The sequence below is a fragment of the Paroedura picta genome, chromosome 5, assembly GCF_049243985.1.
Source record: "Paroedura picta isolate Pp20150507F chromosome 5, Ppicta_v3.0, whole genome shotgun sequence".
Classification (NCBI taxonomy): Eukaryota; Metazoa; Chordata; class Lepidosauria; order Squamata; family Gekkonidae; genus Paroedura; species Paroedura picta.
In genome coordinates, this window is record NC_135373.1 from 125,087,989 (window position 1) to 125,109,629 (window position 21,641).

The 21,641-nt window shown below is 46.5% G+C and overlaps 1 protein-coding gene across 1 annotated transcript in view; it reads right to left on the reverse strand.

Annotated features, from left to right (window-relative positions):
* CHCHD3 (coiled-coil-helix-coiled-coil-helix domain containing 3) overlaps window positions 1-21,641 on the reverse strand; it is a 273,988-nt gene that overhangs the window by 217,933 nt on the left and 34,414 nt on the right. Inside the window, exon 3 of the mRNA XM_077340353.1 lies at window positions 4,204-4,285. Within this exon, the coding sequence (XP_077196468.1) occupies window positions 4,204-4,285 (82 nt within the window). The remainder of the gene's footprint in view (window positions 1-4,203; window positions 4,286-21,641) is intronic.

Sequence of the window (21,641 nt, forward strand, 5' to 3'; positions counted from 1 at the left end):
CACTCTGTGCCTGCACTCAAAAGCTCCCACCCTGAATAAGTTTTTCTTGGTCTTAAAGATTTATTTTTGTGCACTCTGTACACGCACTTGAAAGCTCACAACTTGAATATTTGTTGGTCTTAAAGGTGCTATTGGACTCTTATTTTTGTTGTGCTACTTCAGACCAACACAGCTACCCACTTGAAAAAATCTAACTATATATTCCTCCAAGAAAGGGAATTAGATGAGCAAGCCCCCCCCCCCCCAATTTACTCCTGCAGGTTAAAAAAAGTGCTACTCTGGTGTCAAAGGCTAGAGGGTCAGAAGCACTGATATTTGTCTCCCTGTCAAGCTGCCTTGACACACCTGACATATGGACTGCGGGAGTCGATGAGGAGTTAATCACAGCTGTACAGTGCCTGGTATTCACATGTGCCCCATTAGAGGCTTGCCAGATTGTCCTAGGACAGCAGCCATGGTATATAACCCCACAGAGTATTCTTTCAATCAGGGAAAGAAATAGTCATTTTGAACGCAAGGCTATAGGGACGCATGAGCGCCTCGACCCAGGTGCGGCTCACCCCGTGCAATTCTGTTGACATACAGGGCTTGGCTGATCAAATATTCTCCGTCTGAACGGAGGGATAAAACTGAGACCCTGCCACAAGAATACATAGTTTTGTTTTTTAGAAGAAGCAGGGTTGGTTTTTGTATGCCGCTTTTCTCTACCCAAGGGAGTCTCAAATCGGCTTACATTTTCCTTCCCTTTCCTGTCCCCACAACAGACACCCTGTGAGGGAGGAGAGGCTGAGAGAGCCCTGAGATTACTGAAGAAGAGTTGGTTCTTATATGGCGCTTTTCTCTACCTAAAAGAGTCTCAAAGCAGCTTACAATTGCCTTCCTTTTCTGGTCCCCACAATAGACACCCTGTGAGGGCGGTGAGGCTGACAGAGCCCTGAGATTAATGAAGAAGAAGAAGAAGAAGAAGAAGAAGAAGAAGAAGAAGAAGAAGAAGAAGAAGAAGAGTTGGTTCTTATATGCCACTTTTCTATACCTGAAGGATGCTCAAAGCGGCTTCTATTCACCTTCCCTTTCCTCTCCCCACAACAGACAACCTGTGAGGTGGGTGAGGCTGAGGGAGCCCTGAGATAACAGAAGAAGAAGAAGAAGAAGAAGAAGAAGAAGAAGAAGAAGAAGAAGAAGAAGAAATGATAAGATATACTGTATTTCCATTTACATTCATGGTTAAATTGTATAACTGTTATATATAGCCTAGGACAAGTTCGTCTTTTTTCTGCTGCTATATTCATTCTGAACCGTCTTCTCGTGTTGAAGAAAGTTTCTCACAGAACTGTTGACTTAGCCCCACCTCCCTCACAGGTTGTCTGTTGTGGGGAGAGGAAGGGAAGATGATTGTAAGTTGCTTTGAGACTCCTTCGGGTAGAGAAAAGCTTCTTCAGTAATATCAGGGCTCCCTCAGCCTCCCCTCCCTCACAGGGTGTCTGTTGTGGGGAGAGGAAGGGAAGGCGATTGGAAGTTCCTTCGAGACTGCTTCAGGTAGTAAGCAGGATATAAAACCAACTCTTCTTCTTCTTCCTTCCCAGGAAGCTCTGCAAGGTCCTACAAAGTCAGTTTCTTCCCAGTTTCTTCAGAACCTGTATGCTGGACTACCTGTCCTGAAGTTGTTATCTGCACTTGAGTGACTCATGCCGCAAATCAGCATATGCCGGTTTGATTCAGTGCTCCCCAGGCTGGCTGAAATCAGGACACCAATCTACCGTACGGCTGACAAAACACAGCTTGCCTCCCCCTGAACACACCCATGAACAGTATGCCACTGATTCCAAGGAGATCTTACCTCTCTTGATTTGGATACCTGCCGGAAGCCCTACCAATTCGACACAGAAAGAAGAGCTGTAATACCCAACTGAATTCCACGCCATTGCCCCAAGAACTGGGGGGCATGCACCAGAGGCAATAAGGACTACAGAGAAATAGAACAACCACAAGCCAAGAAGAAGAAGAAGAAGAGTTGGTTCTTATATGCCGCTTTTCACTACCCGAAGGAGGCTCAAAGCGGCTTACAGTCGCCTTCCCTTTCCTCTCCCCACAACAGACACCCTGTGGGGTGGGTGAGGCTGAGAGAGCCCTGATATCACTGCTCGGTCAGAACAGCTTTATCAGTGCTATGGCAAGTCCAAGGTCACCCAGCTGGTTGCATGTGGGGGAGTGCAGAATTGAACCTGGCTTGCCAGATTAGAAGTCCGCACTCCTAACCACGACACCAAACTGGCTCTCTATACCAAACACCACAGGAACCATTGGGGGAGGGGGGCGGTCAAAGCACCCAACAAATAGCTCCTCTTTGAAAGGTTAGCATTAATTACATTAACATCAACACAGAAACACTCAACACATTTCCTCGTGAAAACCCAAAAATCAATTAAGCCCAGCCGTAATATTTCAAAGAAGAGAGAGTTTACCATATTGCATTGATTCGCTTCAGTATTCAATCAAAGAGACATTTTTTTTTTAATTGGGGAGGGGGGTAGAGAAGCAGAGAACAGCATTTATACCTTGGTATCCAATTATATACGACGTTAATCTAATTCAATTACATAATAATATAGTGCCGCGAGAGAAACAAGAGATGTTATGCAGAGGCAATTTTAGGAGTACTAATTACAATCTTATTTAAGAATAATTAGCCTGTTCAGCACCTTTCAGAAGGGAAAGAGCTATCCGAGGCACGTTGTCTGAGTTATGCCCCATTTGAAATCCGGGCACACCTGTACAGGGCTCTCCCCAAATTTCCCCTTTATACATGGCACTTTGGGGAAGGGCCCTAGCTCAGTGGAAGAGTGCTTATTCCGCATATAAACGGAATCTCCAGCATCTTCAGTTAAGCAAAAATTCATACACAAGGGCTGGGAAAGTTTTCTCCTTGAAAACTTGGAGAGCCACTACCGTACAAACATACTTTGTGTGTTTTTTAAATGCTGTTACCCATCCTGAGCCACGTGGAAGGACAGGACAGAAATAAAAACCAGAATCACAGAGTTGGAAGGGACCTCATGGGTCATCTAGTCCAACCCCCTGCACTATGCAGCACACTCACATCCCAATCGCTCATCTAATATAACCGGCCACCCCCTTGAGCCTTCACAGAATCAGCCTCTCCACCAGATGGCTATCCAAAGATTTTTAAATCTCCACCACCTCCTGAGGAAGCCTGTTCCACTGAGGAACCACTCTAACTGTCAGGAACCTCTTCCGGATGTTGAGACGGAATTTCTTTTGCATTGATTTCATCCCATTGGTTCTGGTCTGTCCCTCTGGGGCAAGAAAGAACAACTCTGCTCTATTCCACTGTCTACAGTGGTCAGCCAGATATTTTTGAGAAACCAACAAACCTCACATAATGGGAATGGGAGGCGGTTGGGAGTGGAGCCTCATAAGAGCCACTCTGAGCTTTTGAAGCAGAATCAAGAGTCGGGCAGGCAAGCTGACATGTATGATTTTAAAAAGTGGTCACCCGGCTACCGTTTTACTTATCACTGAAGATTTTGTTAAACATAGAACAGGACTCTTCTCCAACCTGTGCCTTCAAAATCTACGGAAGGCTCACAACGAAAGCAGGAGCAAAGCGAGAGTAATTTGCAGGGAAACAAGATGTATCATAGCATGTTCTATTGGATTACATGCGGCAGATCTTTCTCCCTCCCTGCAAAAACGCCAAGCAAACCTGACTCCATCCCTTTGCATCTTCAAATGCAAGTACATCTTCTTCAAGGCAGCTCAGCCATTTCCCCTGCTGTTCAGAATTTCGCTCTTGATCAGTCTGATGAATTCTGAGACAAAGGCCTCTGTGCTCTTTCTAGAGCTCCTAGGCAAATTGTTTACTAAAGCTCCAGAGGGGGAGAAATAAAAGAGACTGAACTGTAAAAAAAAAGAAGAAGAAGAAGAAGAAAAATAGCAATGAACATCAAGTTCAACGTGAAATGGATGTAGTCAGGATGTGAACCACAAAGGGGAATAGCAGCACCTTCTCTAGTTGGCTGTTCTGTTTAACCCTATGCCGCCAAAATAAACACAAATACAAGCACATCTTCCTTCCACAACGCACAACTTTGCCTTTAAGGGAAAAGGCATCCACTCTCCCTGTTTAATGCCACACTGCAGAACAAGGGAAACAGTAAAGATCAATTGATTTTTAAAACAAACCGTTTCTGAGTTTCAGAATCCCTCCTGGCGTGTTCTAGGGCCAATTCTTCTGCTATTCTTTTCTTCAAGTCTTCTTCATTCACTACAATTAAGAAGGGAGAAACTGTAAATGCCACGGGTATCACAGAAATGTTTGCTGGAACATGGATTCAGCAAAAAGACAAGGCGGGAGTTCTGACTCCCGTATTTCTTTTCATTTTTAAAAAACGATTTTATTTACAACATTCGTATCCCGCCTTTATGCCCTTACAAGGCACACCAAGGCAGCTAACAATTGAACATAAAGGATAAAAACACATTGTTCTGTGAACTTAGGCAAATTGTGAGTGGGTGGGGAGAAAAGCTTGGCTCTTCTGGCCCTTTTCTAGCATGGCAAAGGAAATGCTGATCACCACTTTGGGGTCAAAAGGCAAATTTCCTCCAGACCAGACTGATCAGGGATTCTGGTATCATCTTGACATGGAATTAGGGTCACTGTGGATGGGCAGGTAGTTATGAGTTTCCTGCGTTCTGCAGGGGGTTGGACTAGACGGCTCTTGAGGTCACTTCCTACTCTATGATTCTATAAAATAGTAAAAAGAACCCAAGTCCAGTGGAATCTTAAAGACCAAAAAAATTGTGGCAAAGTATGAGCTTTTGTGAGTCACTACTCTCTTCTCTAGACCTGTCAAAGCTTCTCCCCTGCCACAAATTTCGTTGGTCTTTAAGGCGTTACTGGACTCTTGCTACTGCTACAGACAAACATGGCTACCCATCTGTTCCACTTAATATTTTGGGTAAGGCCTTGGAGGAGGAGCGTGTCTCATGGCTTAAGTGCCACTCAGTGCTTAACGCACACTCAGGGTAACCGTTCCATCCCTGAGTGTCTCCTCCAATTGGCTTGCCTGTCTGTCCAGCAGCCAGCCAATCGCCTTCCGTCCCCCACCCCTGACTACCCATCCTCCTTCCACTTCCCTCCGAGGCTAAAGATCCGAGGCTCGGAGGCTGCGTGAGAGCTGCCCCTGCTGGTGAGTTCCCTTCCTGGGAGCCTCCAGCCTGCAGCCTTCTCAGGTCCTTGGGGGAGGGAGAGGCCATCCGCAGAGTTCTTCCACCCCACACCCCTAATCTAGCACCCGTTCAATTCTTGAATGCAACGGGCTTGGCCCCTAGTCTTATTAAAAACAATTAAGACCAACCCCCTCCCAAACACACATCATTAAAACATTTTTTAAAAACAACACAGTGGAAATACGTTTTTTTACAAAAACCTGAGTTAAAATAAACAGAAAACATGAAAATATTTGTTAGGAAGCAGGAATCACTGAATGAATGCCAAATCAGCCCATAAAAGTCTTCACCCCGTGGCAGAAGGCCATAACAGAACGGAAAAACAAATTTTGGCAGAGAATGATTTCTAGAACTTTTGTGCCATGATCAACAAGGTCTTCTCCTGGGTTGCTGCCCACCTTACCTCAGATTATTCCCCTGGTACTCCCCATGTGATAATGCCATTCATACTATGTTTAAGGAATCTGCTTGGCTGTAGAAGTGGTTTTGTGAGACATGAGCATATATGATCGTACTGGTTGATAAATGTTTAACAAAATTCAAACATAAAAATGAATTCACTGCCACCCATTCAGGAAACCCTTCCGGGGCCATCAAGAAATCCCGGGGTTTCTTGAAACCCTGGTTGAGAAAGCCTGTCACAAGGAAAAGAAAAGGTACACAGAATCCAGGGCTGCTTTTCAGAATGACACAAACATGCAAACCACTTCTGAAATGCACGCCTAAGTTTTTACTCATTTGAGAGAAGGTTGGCGACAATTCAACTGTTTTCAAAGATCGGTGAGCTGTATGAACAGGACTGCAGTTGATTTTTTAAGAAATGAATGAAGCATTGCACTTATCATTTAGGGCAGGGGTATGCGGCACTTTGGAGCCTATGGGCAACATTTGGAATGCTGACACAGCATTGTGGGCAGAGCTACAAAAATCGGTGCCACAAAATGGCTGCCAGGGGAGGCAGAGCCAGCAACAAAATGGCTCCTGTAACTCCATTACATAGTGAGGATCCCTGTGCCATGGTAGCAGCTGCTGCCTAAGAAACATTTTTTTTAACATCTGCACAGTCGATCAACTCTCCAATGGCCAACTGGATACCTTGAAGGACAAAAGCCCCTCCTACCCGTTCCTACTTTCTAGGTGCTTGGAGAAGTCCCAACAAACAAAGAGTAGGGAACCGTTGATTGAGGGCATAATCTGTCAGAAACTTCTGTGTGAACCCCAACAAAATCAGTAAGAGTTAAGGAACCCCAGCCCTTTACATGGGCTGACCGAGCAGTAATTTCAAGGCTCTCTCAGCTTCATCCACCTCACAGGGTGTTTGTTGTGGGGAGAGGAAATGGAAGGAGATTGTAAGTCGCTTTGAGCCTCCTTCGGGTAGAGAAAAGTGGCATATAAGAACCAACTCTTCTTCTTCACTGATATCAGGGCTCTCTCAGCCTCACCCACCTCACAGGATGTCTGTTGTGGGAAGAGGAAAGGGAAGGCAACTGGAAGCCGCTTTGAGCCTCCTTCGGGTATAGAAAAGCGGCATATAAGACCCAACTCTTCTTCTTCAATAATATCAGGGCTCTCTCAGATTAACCTCCCTCACAGGGTGTCTGTTGTGGGGAGAGGAAAGGGAAGGCAATTGTAAGCCCCTTTGAGACTCCTTCGGGTAGAGAAAAGTGGCATATAAGAACCAACTCTTATTATTATTATTCAGGAAGAGCCGATGCTGGATTGTATCCTTTGATTTCTTGTTCTCCTCCCCTTACCACCCCCACCAACCCCCTTTGCAAACAGCTGTCATCCTAGCTGCACTTCCCAAGCAGCAAAGTATTTTACGCTGCGATTGATCTTCCGATTAATCTCAACTCTGGCAAGGTATTTTAATATTTCTCATCTCAGGTTTGTCACCTGACAACAAGCACACAATGTGTAACAATTAAGGTGTCCACCAACCTATGTGTCATTATTTTTTATTGTTCCTGTGTGTAGGAACGGATTTTAAAAAAGGCTAATGGACCGTAGAACCAACTTCTGAAGAGCAATAAATAAGATTCAGGTATCCGCCAATAACGACATGGCACGGTTGACCTTAGCAATCAATTAGGTTATGCATTGATCAGCCGGATCCTAATAAGGAATAAAAGTGGAGCTGGAGATCATTAAATAGAAATTCCATTAGCTAGTGTAAGCAGGATAGCTCCCAAATGAGAAATTGAAGCAAGCCAAGGAAAGACCGATCCAGAGAGAAGGGCAAGGTGTGAGAAATAACTCCGGCAAGTTTATTCGTCAGCTCGAGTGCTTCCAGAAAACAAATAATTGGACTCAAATTGATGCATTAAAACAGCTGGGGAGACAATTTCTATTTAGCTGATGTGCGTACATCACATGCAAAGAAACCAGGAGAGAATACAGTCGGGCATAATTACTTCAAGTCAGGTCAAGTTAAAGTCGCCGAGAGAAAAAAGGAAGACTGCTGGTAGATAAGCTAAATTTTCTCAGAGAAGATTCTGAGGTTATGCTGACATTCATGAGATGGGTTTGAGGATATGATGCTATGAGTCAGCATGGAAATGTTTTACTATGATAAAACACCAGCACTTCCATTGTATAAGATAGGGGTAGTCATGACACCTGTGGTCCTCCAGATGTTCGTGGACTACAATTCCCATGAGCCCCTGCCAGCAAACGCTGGCAGGGGCTCATGGGAGTTGTAGTCTATGGACATCTGGAGGGTCACAGGTTGACTACCCCTTGTCTAGCTGACCATATTATTCAGCAGTATTAGACAGGGTAGCCAGGCAAAAGGAAGGAAAGGGGTGACCACAGCGTTCGCAGCAATTTCTAGAGCTACCGGACACTTCTGGGTATTCCCTGGAAGCGACATTGTGCAGGTGAGGTCAGCAAGTATCTATTCATTTTTAATTTTAATTAATTTTCCACCCCCACAGGCCCCAGACTGGAAACTCGGACAAGCAGGCTGCCTGTCTAATTAGGGCCTCTTGCAGCCATAACATTCAAGCTGCCTGGCGTCCAGGTGGAGTATAAACATTTTAATAAAAGAAATACATTTAAACATGTGAGAGTTCCCACTTGCAGTCCAGAGGCAGGCTCTCCCCCCCCCCCCCCCGACAACAAAGCCCCAACAGAGCCATTTATTTTATTAAAATGTCTTATTTTGAATGCTCGGGCACCAACAAACTGGAATGAAACGACGGATCGGCTTTTCCGCGGCAGGATTAGCGGCCGTAAACTTATGCCTCGTGATGGTCGCCTGCACAGGAGAGCCCAGTTGGGCGGGGAGCAGGCAGCAAGCCTGAGCCGAGATACGAGAAACAATTTTCCTGAACTTTATCAATTTTATTCGTTTTCAAGAGGTGCTTTGGGAAACAGACTCAGACGAGCTGCAGAATGAATAAACAAACGACCACACAAGGAGAACAAGGAGGCCTTCTCAGCTCTCTATGTTGGACCCCGGCAAAGAATGTGGCAGATTGGGGGAGAGAGACATGGAAAATCTGTTGCCGGAAATTATCAGAAAGTTGGCTAACAGCAATACGACGCTTAATGGGAACAGGGAGTCAAGGATCCCTTCTCAGGAAACTAAATAAGAACTGAACAGGTTGCTGTATTCAGCTCCTCCACATGCAGCCGGCTGCGTGACCTTGGCTCTGTCCCAGTTCTCTCAGAGCTCTCTCAGCCTCACCTACTTCACAGGATGTCTGTTGCGGGGAGAGGAAGGGGAGATGATTATAAGCCGCTTTGGGCCTCCTTTGGATATTAACAAGCAGGGTATAAAAATCTAAGTCTTCTTCCATAGGCACCATTCAGCCTATACCCAACAAGTATAAACATATCACGAGTATAAACATATCATCCCAACGTATCATGAGTTTAAAAACCTTCATAAATCCAACACAGTTTGAGTCCAGGGGCAACTTTAAGACCAACCAAGTTTAATTCTGGGCACAAGCTTTTGTGTGCATGCGGGCTTCTTCAGATATCTGCAGGTATCTGTCAAAGCGTGCATGTACATGAAAGCTTATGCCCAGTATAAAACTTTGCTGGTATTAAAGTGCCACAGGACTCATACTTTGCTCTGCTGCTTCACGCCAAAATGGCGAGCGACTTAAATCAGTGGTCCCCAACCCCTGGTCCGGAGACTGGTACCAGTCCGTGGATCAGTCGGTACCGGGCCATGGCTCCTCCTCATCCTCCTCCCCGGCTGTTGCCTCAGGGGCTGCCCTGCCACTCTGCTGCCAGCTCACCTTTGGTGCTCTCCAGCGGCCGCCATGGCTGGGGCTCCCCCTCGGTGTGGCACTGCGCAGCTGCTGCTGGCAGCGCCCCCCAGTGGGTGGTGGGAAGTCAGGGGCACCGGTGGGAAAGTAAGTGGAGCAGGGGCTCAGGCGGCGGTAATGTCCCTCAGCAAAAGACCTCCCCCCCCCCGGGCCTCAGTAAAATTGTGAAGCGTTGACCCCCAGTGATAAAAAGGTTGGGGACCACCAACTTAAATCTACCTTTCAAATAAAAGCAAAAACTCCAAATACAAAGACTGTAATTATCATCTCATTCTGCCTAAGACCAGCTTGGTGTAGTGATTAGGAGTGCGAACTTCTAACCTGGCGAGGCGGGTTTGTTTCTGCGCTCCCCCACATGCAGCCAGCTGGGTGACCTTGGACTCACCAGGGCTCTGATAAAGCTGTTCTGACCGAGCAGTAATCTCAGGGCTCTCTCAGCCTCGCCTCCCTCACAGGGTGTCTGTTGTGAGGAGAGGAAAGGGAAGGCAATTGTAAGCCGCTTTGAGACTCCGGTGGGTAGAGAAAAGCAGCATATAAGAACTAATCTTCTTCTTCTAAATGAGAATATGAAATATTCTTCCCACACACACACAGATCACTGTTCATATGGATTCATGGTTTGGGTTAAGGCTGCAAAACTTCAGTTCATGCCCATCCCTAAATACTATCATTCTAGTTCCCACTCTTACTTCCATATGAATGCACAAACTCTTCCAAACATAGTCTTTTAAAAGGCTGGTGAAAGCCCTCACATTTTGGCAAATTTTGGGGGCTGTAAGTGGCTATTAGTACCTGCTCCTACATTTGGCTTATTCACTTTTAAGTGTTAAATGTGGTTTTATAATAAGTTTTTGTTGCCATTTTACTTAATTTGGAACGGCATGTCCCTGTTTTTCACTGTAAGCCACCTGTGAAAGGCCACCTGGTGAGATTTAAATCCAATCAGCAATGTACTATGTCACTATGAAGGTATCAGTTTCTCCAGAACACCACAGCACGCTCCACTGCGAAGGCAGTATTGGAATTTAGTAATGCAAAAACAAGTAGAGGGCTTCACCATAATAGAGCTGCATTACGTTCAATTAACTCATCCAAGGAACTAAAAAGCACTCCAGATCCTTAGGCGTTTTGACAGACCAAAATCAGTTTTATTTGTCCTGGGACTCCTACAGATGTTCAGGTATTGTGCACATCCCCTTCCCCACCCACTCACAATCTGCCTAAATTTGTAATGATATAATAGCCATCTTCAAATTCTTAAAGGGCTGTCATAGCAAAGATGGAGCAGAGTTGTTTTTTGTTGCCCCAGAGGGTCGGACCAGAACTGATGGAATGCAAATAATTCAAAAGAACTTTTGGCTAAACCTCCGGAAGAACTTCCTGGCAATTAGAGTGGTTTCTCAGTGGAACAGGCTTCCTTGGGATTTGGTGGGTTCTCCATCTTTGGAAATTTTTGAACAGAGGCTGGAGAGCCATCTGACAGAGAGGCTGATTCTGTGAAGGCCCAAGGGGGTGGCAGGTGACAGTGGAGGAGCAATAGGGTTGTGAGTGTCCTGCATAGTGCAGGGGGTTGGACTAGATGACCCAGGAGGTCCCTTCCAACTCTATGATTCTCAATTCCATCTAAACATCCGGAAGAAGATCCTGACAGTGAGAGCTGTTCCTCAGTGGAACAGGCTTCCTTGGGAGGTGGTGGGTTCTCCATCATTGGAAGTTTCTAAGCAGAGGCTAGATAGCCATGTGACAGAAGTGCTGATTTTATGAACTTAGGCGGATGGTGTGTGGGTGGGCAGGAAGGGATGTGCCAGGGTTTGTCTCTTGTGGCCCTTCCTTTCATATCCAGGGAACTGCTGATCACCACCGTGGGATGGTAGGTGAATTTCCTCCAGGCCAGGCTGGATTCTGGAGATTTTTGGTGGTGTTGGGAATCACTTGGGCATGAAATTGGGGTCACTGTGATTAGGCAGGTAGTTGTGAGCGTCCTGCATAGTGCATGGGGTTGGACTAGATCCTGGAGATCCCTTCCAACTTTATGATTCTATGATTCTACATCTCTAATTAACAGGATATTTTTTAATCAACACAGCCAAACAGAGGGCCTGCTGGGCAAATTCCCCATCTAGCCTCCTCACGCATTCATAAAGCACTTGGTGGGCAGCAAGAAATGTGTTTGTGAGAAAGGTACACCACTCTGAGACTCCTGATATGCACATTCAATAAGGACCAATACTTTACCCCCCCCCACACACACACTGATGAGCATACTTGCTTAATACCAATGACAGTAAGTACCTTTGTGACATTTGTAAAACCTACTCTATAAAAAAGGCCTACACTGTGTCTAGAGAGATAATTTTGTCTTATTTACGTCAAGGGATATGAACAGTACAACCACACAGTATGAGACTACCAGTGAATCATACAGCAAGACTAGGATTACAGAATTAGAAATGAGTGACAAGTTACCTGGGGCAAGATTCGCTCCAAACAATGCAGAAAAAGGAAGCATAAGGTACAAGTTGTTGTTGATAGGTGCGAAGTTGTGTCCGACCCATCGCGACCCCATGGACAATGACCCTCCAGGCCTTCCTGTCCTCTACCATTCCCCGGAGTCCATATAAGTTTGTACTGACTGCTTCAGTGACTCCATCCAGCCACCTCATTCTCTGTCGTCCCCTTCTTCTTTTGCCCTCGATCGCTCCCAGCATTAGGCTCTTCTTCAGGGAGTCCTTCCTTCTCATGAGGTGGCCAAAGTATTGGAGTTTCATCTTCAGGATCTGGCCTTCTAAAGAGCAGTCAGGGCTGATCTCCTCTAGGACTGACCGGTTTGTTCGCCTTGCAGTCCAAGGGACTCGCAAGAGTCTTCTCCAGCACCAGAGTTCAAAAGCCTCAATTCTTTGACGCTCGGCCTTTCTTATGGTCCAACTTTCGCAGCCATACATTGCAACTGGGAATACCATAGCCTTGACTAGACGCACTTTTGTTGGCAGGGTGATGTCTCTGCTTTTTAGGATGCTGTCTAGATTTGCCATAGCTTTCCTCCCCAGGAGCAAGCGTCTTTTAATTTCTTTGCTGCAGTCCCCATCTGCAGTGATCTTGGAGCCGAGGAAAATAAAATCTGTCACGACCTCCATTTCTTCCCCATCTATTTGCCAGGATAAGGTACAAGACAAAGCAGGAACAACAGTGCAGTAAAAGCAAGGCAATGCCTACAATATTCTATTCCATTATAAAGCACTTATCCCTAGAATGTTCTAGATTTTTATACCCCGCTTTTCACTACCAGTAGGAGTCTCAAAGCAGCCTACAATCGCCTTCCCTTCCTCTCCCCACAAAAGATCTCTGTGAGGGAGGTGAGGCTGAGACAGCTTCTGACAGGATTGCTCTATGAGAACAGCTCTATCAGGACTGCAACAAGACCAAGGTGACCCAGCTAGCTGCATGAGAGAATCAGGGAATCCAACCCGGCTCACCAGATTAGAAGCCGCCGCTCTTAACCACTACGCCATGCATAAAAATATGGCCCTGAATATTTCTGTTTGGCACATTATGCAGAGTGATACCAACATGGGGCTCTTTCTGACCTCCTCAGGCAGGCCGCTCCACAAGGTGAGAGCCACCCACTGAGAATTTGGGCAGCTGTCATTTTCATCCATTTGGCACTTTTTTAAAGGCTTTTTTCGCACAGGTGAAAACAATCTCAGCAGACCACAGGAGGAGAGTTGGTCCCACAGATACGTGGGTCCAACGACAGTGAAGGCATCATAGATGACAACCTTGAAACAAACCCGACAACTGATCAGTATCCAATGGAGCGGAGGCAGGATAGCCTGATCCTGCATTAAGCAGGCGGTTGGACTAGATCAATGGTTCTCAACCTGGGGGTCGGGACCCCTTTGGGAGTCACAGGGGTTGCAGCTGGGCAAGCAGCTTGGCCGGGGGGGGGGGCGCTGCCATTGTTGGTGCTCCTCCTGCAGGCGCCTGCGCTCAGCCGCCAGCCACTCCTGCAGTGCCTCCAGCACAGCGCAGTGCAGTCTCCCGCCAGGTGCTCCAGGTGGCGGCGCAGCTCAGAGGGACAAGAGGCAGAGCTGAACTGAGAAACCTCCAGGGAAAAAACAATTTATATACACTCATGAACAATGGATCTTCACGCCATTGGTCAGTTTGGGTTTAATTTCTGGGAAAGAACCCTTGCATAACTTTATGGTTGGGGTCACCACAGCAGGAGGAACTGGATTAAAGGGTCTTGGCATTGGGAAGGTGGAGAACCACTGGACTAGATGGTCTGTATGGCTCCTTCCAACAACTAAGGGGCTACAGCATCAACTGGAGTTTCCATTTTGACTTCAAGATGGTGTTGCCAGTTCTGGGATGGGGAATACCAGGAGATCTTGGGGGTGGAGCCTGGGGAGTATGCAGTGTGAGGAGCGGAAGGACCTCAGCATGGTGTAATTCTGTGGAGTCCTTCCTCCAAAGCAGCCATATTTTCCAGGGGAACTGATCTTGGTAGCTGGAGACCACTGTAAAAGCAGGAGATCTCTACATGCCACTTGGAGGATTGCAACTCTACTTCAAGAGCAGACCTAGATAAAGTGCATTTTTTAAGAGTTGTGAAGTGGCCCTCCGATTTCTGAACTGGAATTCCCAGCTTCAGCGAGTGAAGGAGGCACAGGGTCACGGTTCATTGAGATAGTTCCCACAAGATAGGGCGGCTAATAAATATCATTACAAATACAGTACTGGTAAAAAGATGAAAATTTTAACATTATTATTATTATTTTGATTTTTATTTCCCACCACTCCCGAAACCGGCTCGTGGTGGGTTAGAATCGTCCAAAATTAAAAACCCCAATAAAACCCAATTAAAAATTAAAAAGGGACATAGAAATTACAATACATAGATCAACGAACATGTATAAATCCACTACCTCTCCCCCATAAGCATCATAGAATCATAGAATCATAGAGTTGGAAGGGGCCATACAGGCCATCTAGTCCAACCCCATGCTCAACGCAGGATTAGCCCTAAGCATCCTAAAGTATCCAAGAAAAGTGTGTATCCAACCTTTGCTTGAAGACTGCCAGTGAGGGGGAGCTCACCACCTCCTTAGGCAGCCTATTCCACTGCTGAACTACTCTGACTGTGAATAAATTTTTCCTGATATCTAGCCTATATCGTTGTACTTGAAGTTTAAACCCATTACTGCGTGTCCTCTCCTCTGCACCCAACAGAAACAGCATCCTGCCCTCCTCCAAGTGACAACCTTTCAAATACTTAAAGAGGGCTATCATGTCCCCTCTCAACCTCCTTTTCTCCAGGCTGAACATTCCCAAGTCCCTCAACCTATCTTCATAGGGCTTGGTCCCTTGGCCCCAGATCATCTTCGTCGCTCTCCTCTTCATCGCTCTCCTCCATCATCCAATAGAGAAGTGGCAAGACGGGAGCCGTAACCCCCGCTGTCGGCAACCCTGGCGTACCACTGCTTAGCACCGGGGGGGGACCCCAATCAGATCTTCTACTCCAGGGGTAGTCAAACTGTGGCCCTCCAGATGTCCATGGACTACAATTCCCAGGAGCCCCTGCCAGCGTTTGCTGGCAGGGGCTCCTGGGAATTGTAGTCCATGGACATCTGGAGGGCCGCAGTTTGACTACCCCTGTTCTACTCAGTCCCCGGCCTCAACTATTGACCTGGTGGAAGAGCTCCGTTTTGAGTCCCTGCGGAACACCGGAAGCTCCCGCAGATTTAAATCTATTTGTGCAGAATGAGAAGTCAAATATTTATGACCAGTTGCAAATGTAAGTCGCAAGATGGTGGATTATTCAAAACTACTACTATTTTTTCTTTGAAAAATTGTTATTTTTGTTTTGTTTATTTGTCCGTTGTGCAGTGCTAGCCAGCGGCATATGCTATCCAATGTGTACCCCTGCACAACAGAAACCATTATTCTTTCATTCGAAGACATCTACATGGCATATAGGCTTTTAGACAAAATAATATAACAATAATTAAAATACATGAGGAAAAAATAACATTCATTGAATACTCTGGCTTCTCTTCAAATCATATCAATCTTTTATATATTTATATGCTGTATAAATAATGTAAATAAAATAACATCAATAAATAAATGCAATTTTCTGGAGAATTGGAATAAAAATAGCCTAATCAATGCACACAGAGAGCCAATTCTTTTTAGACATGAGCTAGACCAACCCTTTCTACCATTGAGAAACTCCTCAAACATTGTTCAGGCTTCAAGAAATCCCAGAAATGGCACGATCAAATAGAATATGGCTGGGAAGCAGAGCTGTGGACACGCCCACCCAGGGCCCCTCCCCACCCTTCCCGCACCTCACCTTCCAGGCTATCATTGGCCATTTTTCCAAGGGGGAAGGTCGGGTTGTCATGACCATATATGGTCATATCACAAGATAAATGTTTAACACATTTTTAAAAATATATTAAAATTAATACATTCCCATCTATTCAGGAAACTCTTCCAGGACTGTCAAGAAACCCAAGGGTTTCACAAAACCCTGGTTGAGAAAGCCTGAGCTAGTCTTTTAAGAAAACTGAAATACCACAATAAGACTAATAAAGAAATGATGCAAATAAAGAAAACTCCCATAGTAACCTGTTTAAAACTTTGTAAGAGTGGCTGATTTTGTGACTGTGTGGAATGTGAAAGAAATGTTATTGTTAACATTTAATATTTTATTGTCGTGTTAATTGCTTGCTACCGATAAATTGTCTAATTATTATTATTATATGTACTATAAAGTATTATTATTATTTAATTTTCGACCACCCTTTTTAGACTTATAATAATAAGTTATTATTATAATACATAATAATGTATATTATTATAATGTATATTATGTATATTATGTATATTATGTATAATGTATATTATTATTATTATTATTATTATTATTATTATTATTATTATTATTATTATTATATTCTCATTCTTTGCCAGACTCAGATTAACAAACCTGCCTTGACTTCCTTGGAACTGGCAATGAACCTCTGTTTTCAAAGCACATTTTCCTTTTTTTCTGGGGAAAAGAAATACCTTAGAGCTGTCGGGGAAGCCAAACAGTTTGTATGCAGAGGTAAAAAAATTCAGCAGAAAAGAAGGGAAAGGAGCAATCCACATGGGAAGCCATGCTTGAGTCACTTTTGTGAGTGACCTTGTTACATGCTTTCTGGATTTCTAGATTTCTGAGCAACAGGTCAGCTCGCTAGAGGGTGGCTGTCAGAATCCTGCTCCTACACAGGTTTTTTATTTTTCCTCCCTCCCCCCTTCCCCATTCTGAGGCATAAAGCGTCTCTGCTCAAAGACAGGGAGAGGGAGAGAGAGAACTGAAATAATGGTGTGCAAAAGGAGCAAGGTAAGAGAAAGAGAAGGTTTCTGACAGTCTCACTGAAAGCTCTCCAGCACAATGAGTGCGCTGGGCTCAAATCATTTGAACTACAACAAGACCTCACACTGAGGGTCTGGAAGGGAGGGAGGGAGGGAGGAAGGAAGGAAGGAGGGAAGGAGGGAAGGAGGGAAGGAGGGAAGGAGGGAAGGAAGGAAGGAAGGAAGGAAGGAAGGAAGGAAGGAAGGAAGGAAGGAAGGAAGGAAGGAAGGAAGGAAGGAAGGAAGGAAGGAAGGAAGAATAGGACTCAGGGCTAAAGGAAGGAAGGAAGGAAGGAAGGAAGGAAGGAAGGAAGGAAGGAAGGAAGGAAGGAAGGAAGGAAGGAAGGAAGGAAGGAGATGTGACACACAGGAGAGAAGGAAGGAAGGAAGGAAGGAAGGAAGGAAGGAAGGAAGGAAGGAAGGAAGGAAGGAAGGAAGGAAGGAAGGAAGGAAGGAAGGAAGGAAGGAAGGAAGGAAGGAGATGTGACACACAGGAGAGAAGGAAGGAAGGAAGGAAGGAAGGAAGGAAGGAAGGAAGGAAGGAAGGAAGGAAGGAAGGAAGGAAGGAAGGAAGGAAGGAAGGAGATGTGACACACAGGAGAGAAGGAAGGAAGGAAGGAAGGAAGGAAGGAAGGAAGGAAGGAAGGAAGGAAGGAAGGAAGGAAGGAAGGAAGGAAGGAAGGAAGGAAGGAAGGAGATGGGACACACAGGAGAGAAGGAAGGAAGGAAGGAAGGAAGGAAGGAAGGAAGGAAGGAAGGAAGGAAGGAAGGAAGGAAGGAAGGAAGGAAGGAAGGAGATGGGACACACAGGAGAGAAGGAAGGAAGGAAGGAAGGAAGGAAGGAAGGAAGGAAGGAAGGAAGGAAGGAAGGAAGGAAGGAAGGAAGGAAGGAAGGAAGGAAGGAAGGAAGGAAGGAAGGAGATGTGACACACAGGAGAGAAGGAAGGAAGGAAGGAAGGAAGGAAGGAAGGAAGGAAGGAAGGAAGGAAGGAAGGAAGGAAGGAAGGAAGGAAGGAAGGAAGGAAGGAAGGAAGGAAGGAAGGAAGGAGATGTGACACACAGGAGAGAAGGAAGGAAGGAAGGAAGGAAGGAAGGAAGGAAGGAAGGAAGGAAGGAAGGAAGGAAGGAAGGAAGGAAGGAAGGAAGGAAGGAAGGAAGGAAGGAAGGAAGAATAGGACTCAGGGCTAAAGGAAGGAAGGAAGGAAGGAAGGAAGGAAGGAAGGAAGGAAGGAAGGAAGGAAGGAAGGAAGGAAGGAAGGAAGGAAGGAAGGAAGGAAGGAAGGAAGGAGATGTGACACACAGGAGAGAAGGAAGGAAGGAAGGAAGGAAGGAAGGAAGGAAGGAAGGAAGGAAGGAAGGAAGGAAGGAAGGAAGGAAGGAAGGAAGGAAGGAAGGAAGGAGATGTGACACACAGGAGAGAAGGAAGGAAGGAAGGAAGGAAGGAAGGAAGGAAGGAAGGAAGGAAGGAAGGAAGGAAGGAAGGAAGGAAGGAAGGAAGGAAGAATAGGACTCAGGGCTAAAGGAAGGAAGGAAGGAAGGAAGGAAGGAAGGAAGGAAGGAAGGAAGGAAGGAAGGAAGGAAGGAAGGAAGGAAGGAAGGAAGGAAGGAAGGAAGGAAGGAAGGAAGGAAGGAAAAGAGGTGACAGGGAGGGAGGGAGGGAGGGAGGGAGGAAAAAGGGAGAGATCGAAGGAAGGAAGGAAGGAAGGAAGGAAGGAAGGAAGGAAGGAAGGAAGGAAGGAAGGAAGGAAGGAAGGAAGGAAGGAAGGAAGGAAGGAAGGAAGGAAGGAAGGAAGGAATCATGAACAAACAAACACTGGCCTGCAGTGCTACAGTGCTGTGTTGAAATATAAACCATAGAATCCTAGCGTTGGAAGGGACCTCCAGGGTCATCTAATCCAACCCCCTGCTCAATGCAGGGGACTCACAGCTACCTGCCCACCCACAGCAATTCCATGCCCAGAGGATGCCCACCCCCATCCAAGAAAGCCAGAATCCCTGGCCAGTCTGCCCTGGAAGAAATTTGCCTCTCAACCCCAAAGTGGCGATGGGCATTTCTCTGAGCACACAAGATAGGGCGACAAGAGCCGAGCTCAGACACAATCCCTTCTGCCCACCCACTTGCAATCTGCCTAAATTCACAGCATCAGCCTTTCGGTCAGAGGACTACCAGGACCCTGGTTTCCCTTGAATCAGTACTCCAACAGTGCAATGGTAAGTGGAATAACTCCAGCCCAAACCCATCGAAATTAAGGGCTGTGAGTCAGGCAGGATTACCACAAACTGTGGTGGCACAGCAAGGAGAGATGCAGAATGCCCAGAGAGAGAGAAGGAGAGAAAGCGACTTCAGCTAGATCACTGGTTCTCAACCTGGGGTCCAACGATCCTTTTACAGGGCAAGCAGCTTGGCCAGGGTCGATCGAGATAGAGCGTTCGTCTATCTGGAGCAGCAGAATAGAGCAAGAAAGGCATGGTGGGACAAGAGGCAGAACTGAACTGGGAAACCCTGGGGAAAAAAAACCAATTTATATCCAATCATGAACAATGGATCTTCCCACTCTTGGTCAGTTTTGGTTTCATTTCTATGAAAGAACGCTTGCAGAATTTTATGGCTGGGGGTCACCACAACAACTGGATTAAAGGGTGGCAGATTTAGGAAGGCTGAGCTCCACTGAGCTAGATCCATTGCAATCAGCAACCAGTTCTTTCAGTAGCCAAGTCGGATTCATATCTGGGAGCACAAACATTCCCGTAGTGTCCTTCTGGGACTGTTCTATATTAAGGCGTGTTAATAAACAGCCCCTTCTCCTACCACCAGCCTCCCAACCTGCCCCAAAGTTTACAGCACTTAAAAGCAAAAATATATTTGGGGCATTTTCATTTACTTCATTTATACCCCCATGTTGCTCTGCAGTGGGATGCTTACACGGATCCCTCTGCTCCAGTTGACGCTCCTAACACCCCTGTGAGATAGATTCAGCTGAGTGCATATGACTGGTCCGAAGACACCCAGAAAGATTCCATGGCAGGGAGCAGATTTGAACCCGGGTCTTCCAGATCCTGGTCTGACATTCTAACCGACGGCCCTCTAAACAGGACATGTTGAAGAGGGACAATCTCTACAGCATGGGTAGTCAAACTGCGGCCCTCCAGATGTCCGTGGACTACAATTCCCAGGAGCCCCTGCCAGCATTCGCTGGCAGGGGCTCCTGGGAATTGTAGTCCACGGACATCTGGAGGGCCGCAGTTTGACTACCCCTGCTCTACAGATTCCTAAGACTCAGGCTATGGACACAGAAGGTCACTTCTGACACTGTAATGCAGCACGAAAAAACGGGCAAATGCAGTCTTAGTCTGTGTCAACAGAGACAGCACTTTAAAATCACCAAGAGGTCACTCTGGATACCACACCTGGATTCCTGAGTGCAGTTCTGGATGCCTCACTTCAAAAAGGACGTGGACAAAATGAAAAGGGGGCAGAGGAGAGCGACGAGAAAGATCCAAGCCCTGTGAGGAAAGGCTGAAGGACTTGGGAATATTCAGCCTGGAGAAGAGGAGGTGGAGAGGGGACAGGATGGCTTTTTTGAAGTATCTGAAAGGTTTTCACTGGGAGGAGGGCAGGAAAAGGTTCCTGTTGGCAGCAGAGGAGAAGACCTGCAGGAATGGGTTTAAACTATGTGTAGAGCAGTACTGGCTAGATATCAGGGGGGGAAATGTCACTGCCCAAGTAGTTCAGCAGTGGAAGGGGCTGCCTAAGGAGGTGGGGAGCTCCCCCTCACTGGCGGTCTTCAAGTAGCAGAGGGACAGATCCTTCTCCTGGATGCTGGAGGCTGATCCTGCACTGAGCAGTGGGTGGGACTGGATGGCCTGTGTGGCCCCCTCCCACTCTAGGATTCCATGAGTCTAGTTCAGCAGTGGAAGGGGCTGCCTAAGGAGGTGGGGAGCTCCCCCTCACTGGAGGTCTTCAAGCAGTGGCTGGACAGATCCTTCTCCTGGATGCTGGAGGCTGATCCTGCACTGAGCAGTGGGTGGGACTGGATGGCCTGTGTGACCCCCTCCCACTCTAGGATTCCATGAGTCTAGTTCAGCAGTGGAAGGGGCTGCCTAAGGAGGTGGGGAGCTCCCCCTCACTGGCGGCCTTCAAGCAGCAGCTGGACAGATCCTTCTCCTGGATGCTTGAGGCTGACCCTGCTTTGAGCAGGGGGTTAGACTAGATGGCCCATTCGTAATCCAACCAGCAGCAACTCTCTAGTATCCCAGTCAAATATCTTTCACATCACCAAGTACCTGGTCCTTGTTAACTGGAGATGCCGGGGACTAAACTGAACTCCCTGTGTGCAAAACATACGCCCTGCCAGCGATCCACAGCCCCTCTGCTGATAATTGGGTACCTTTATGCAAGCAATCCAATATAAAAGAGGCACACAATGGAGGTCTCGTAGGAGATTCAATAAGGCTGTTAAAATGGTGCAATACTGTTATTCAAAAAGAAGATCAAACATTCTTAACCAAGCCGCTCCCCCCCCCTTCAAGGCAGTTCTCTCATTCATCCTCTCTCAGGAGTGACAATTCTCTTCTCAATAGCTGCTTGACCATATGTCGATTTGCTGTCAGGATGCCCTCCTCGTTTTTTGAAAATTGGCGCACACGAGGTGGCAAAATTCCCTGACTGCCAACTGCCAGGGCTTGCAGCCTCTTAAATCT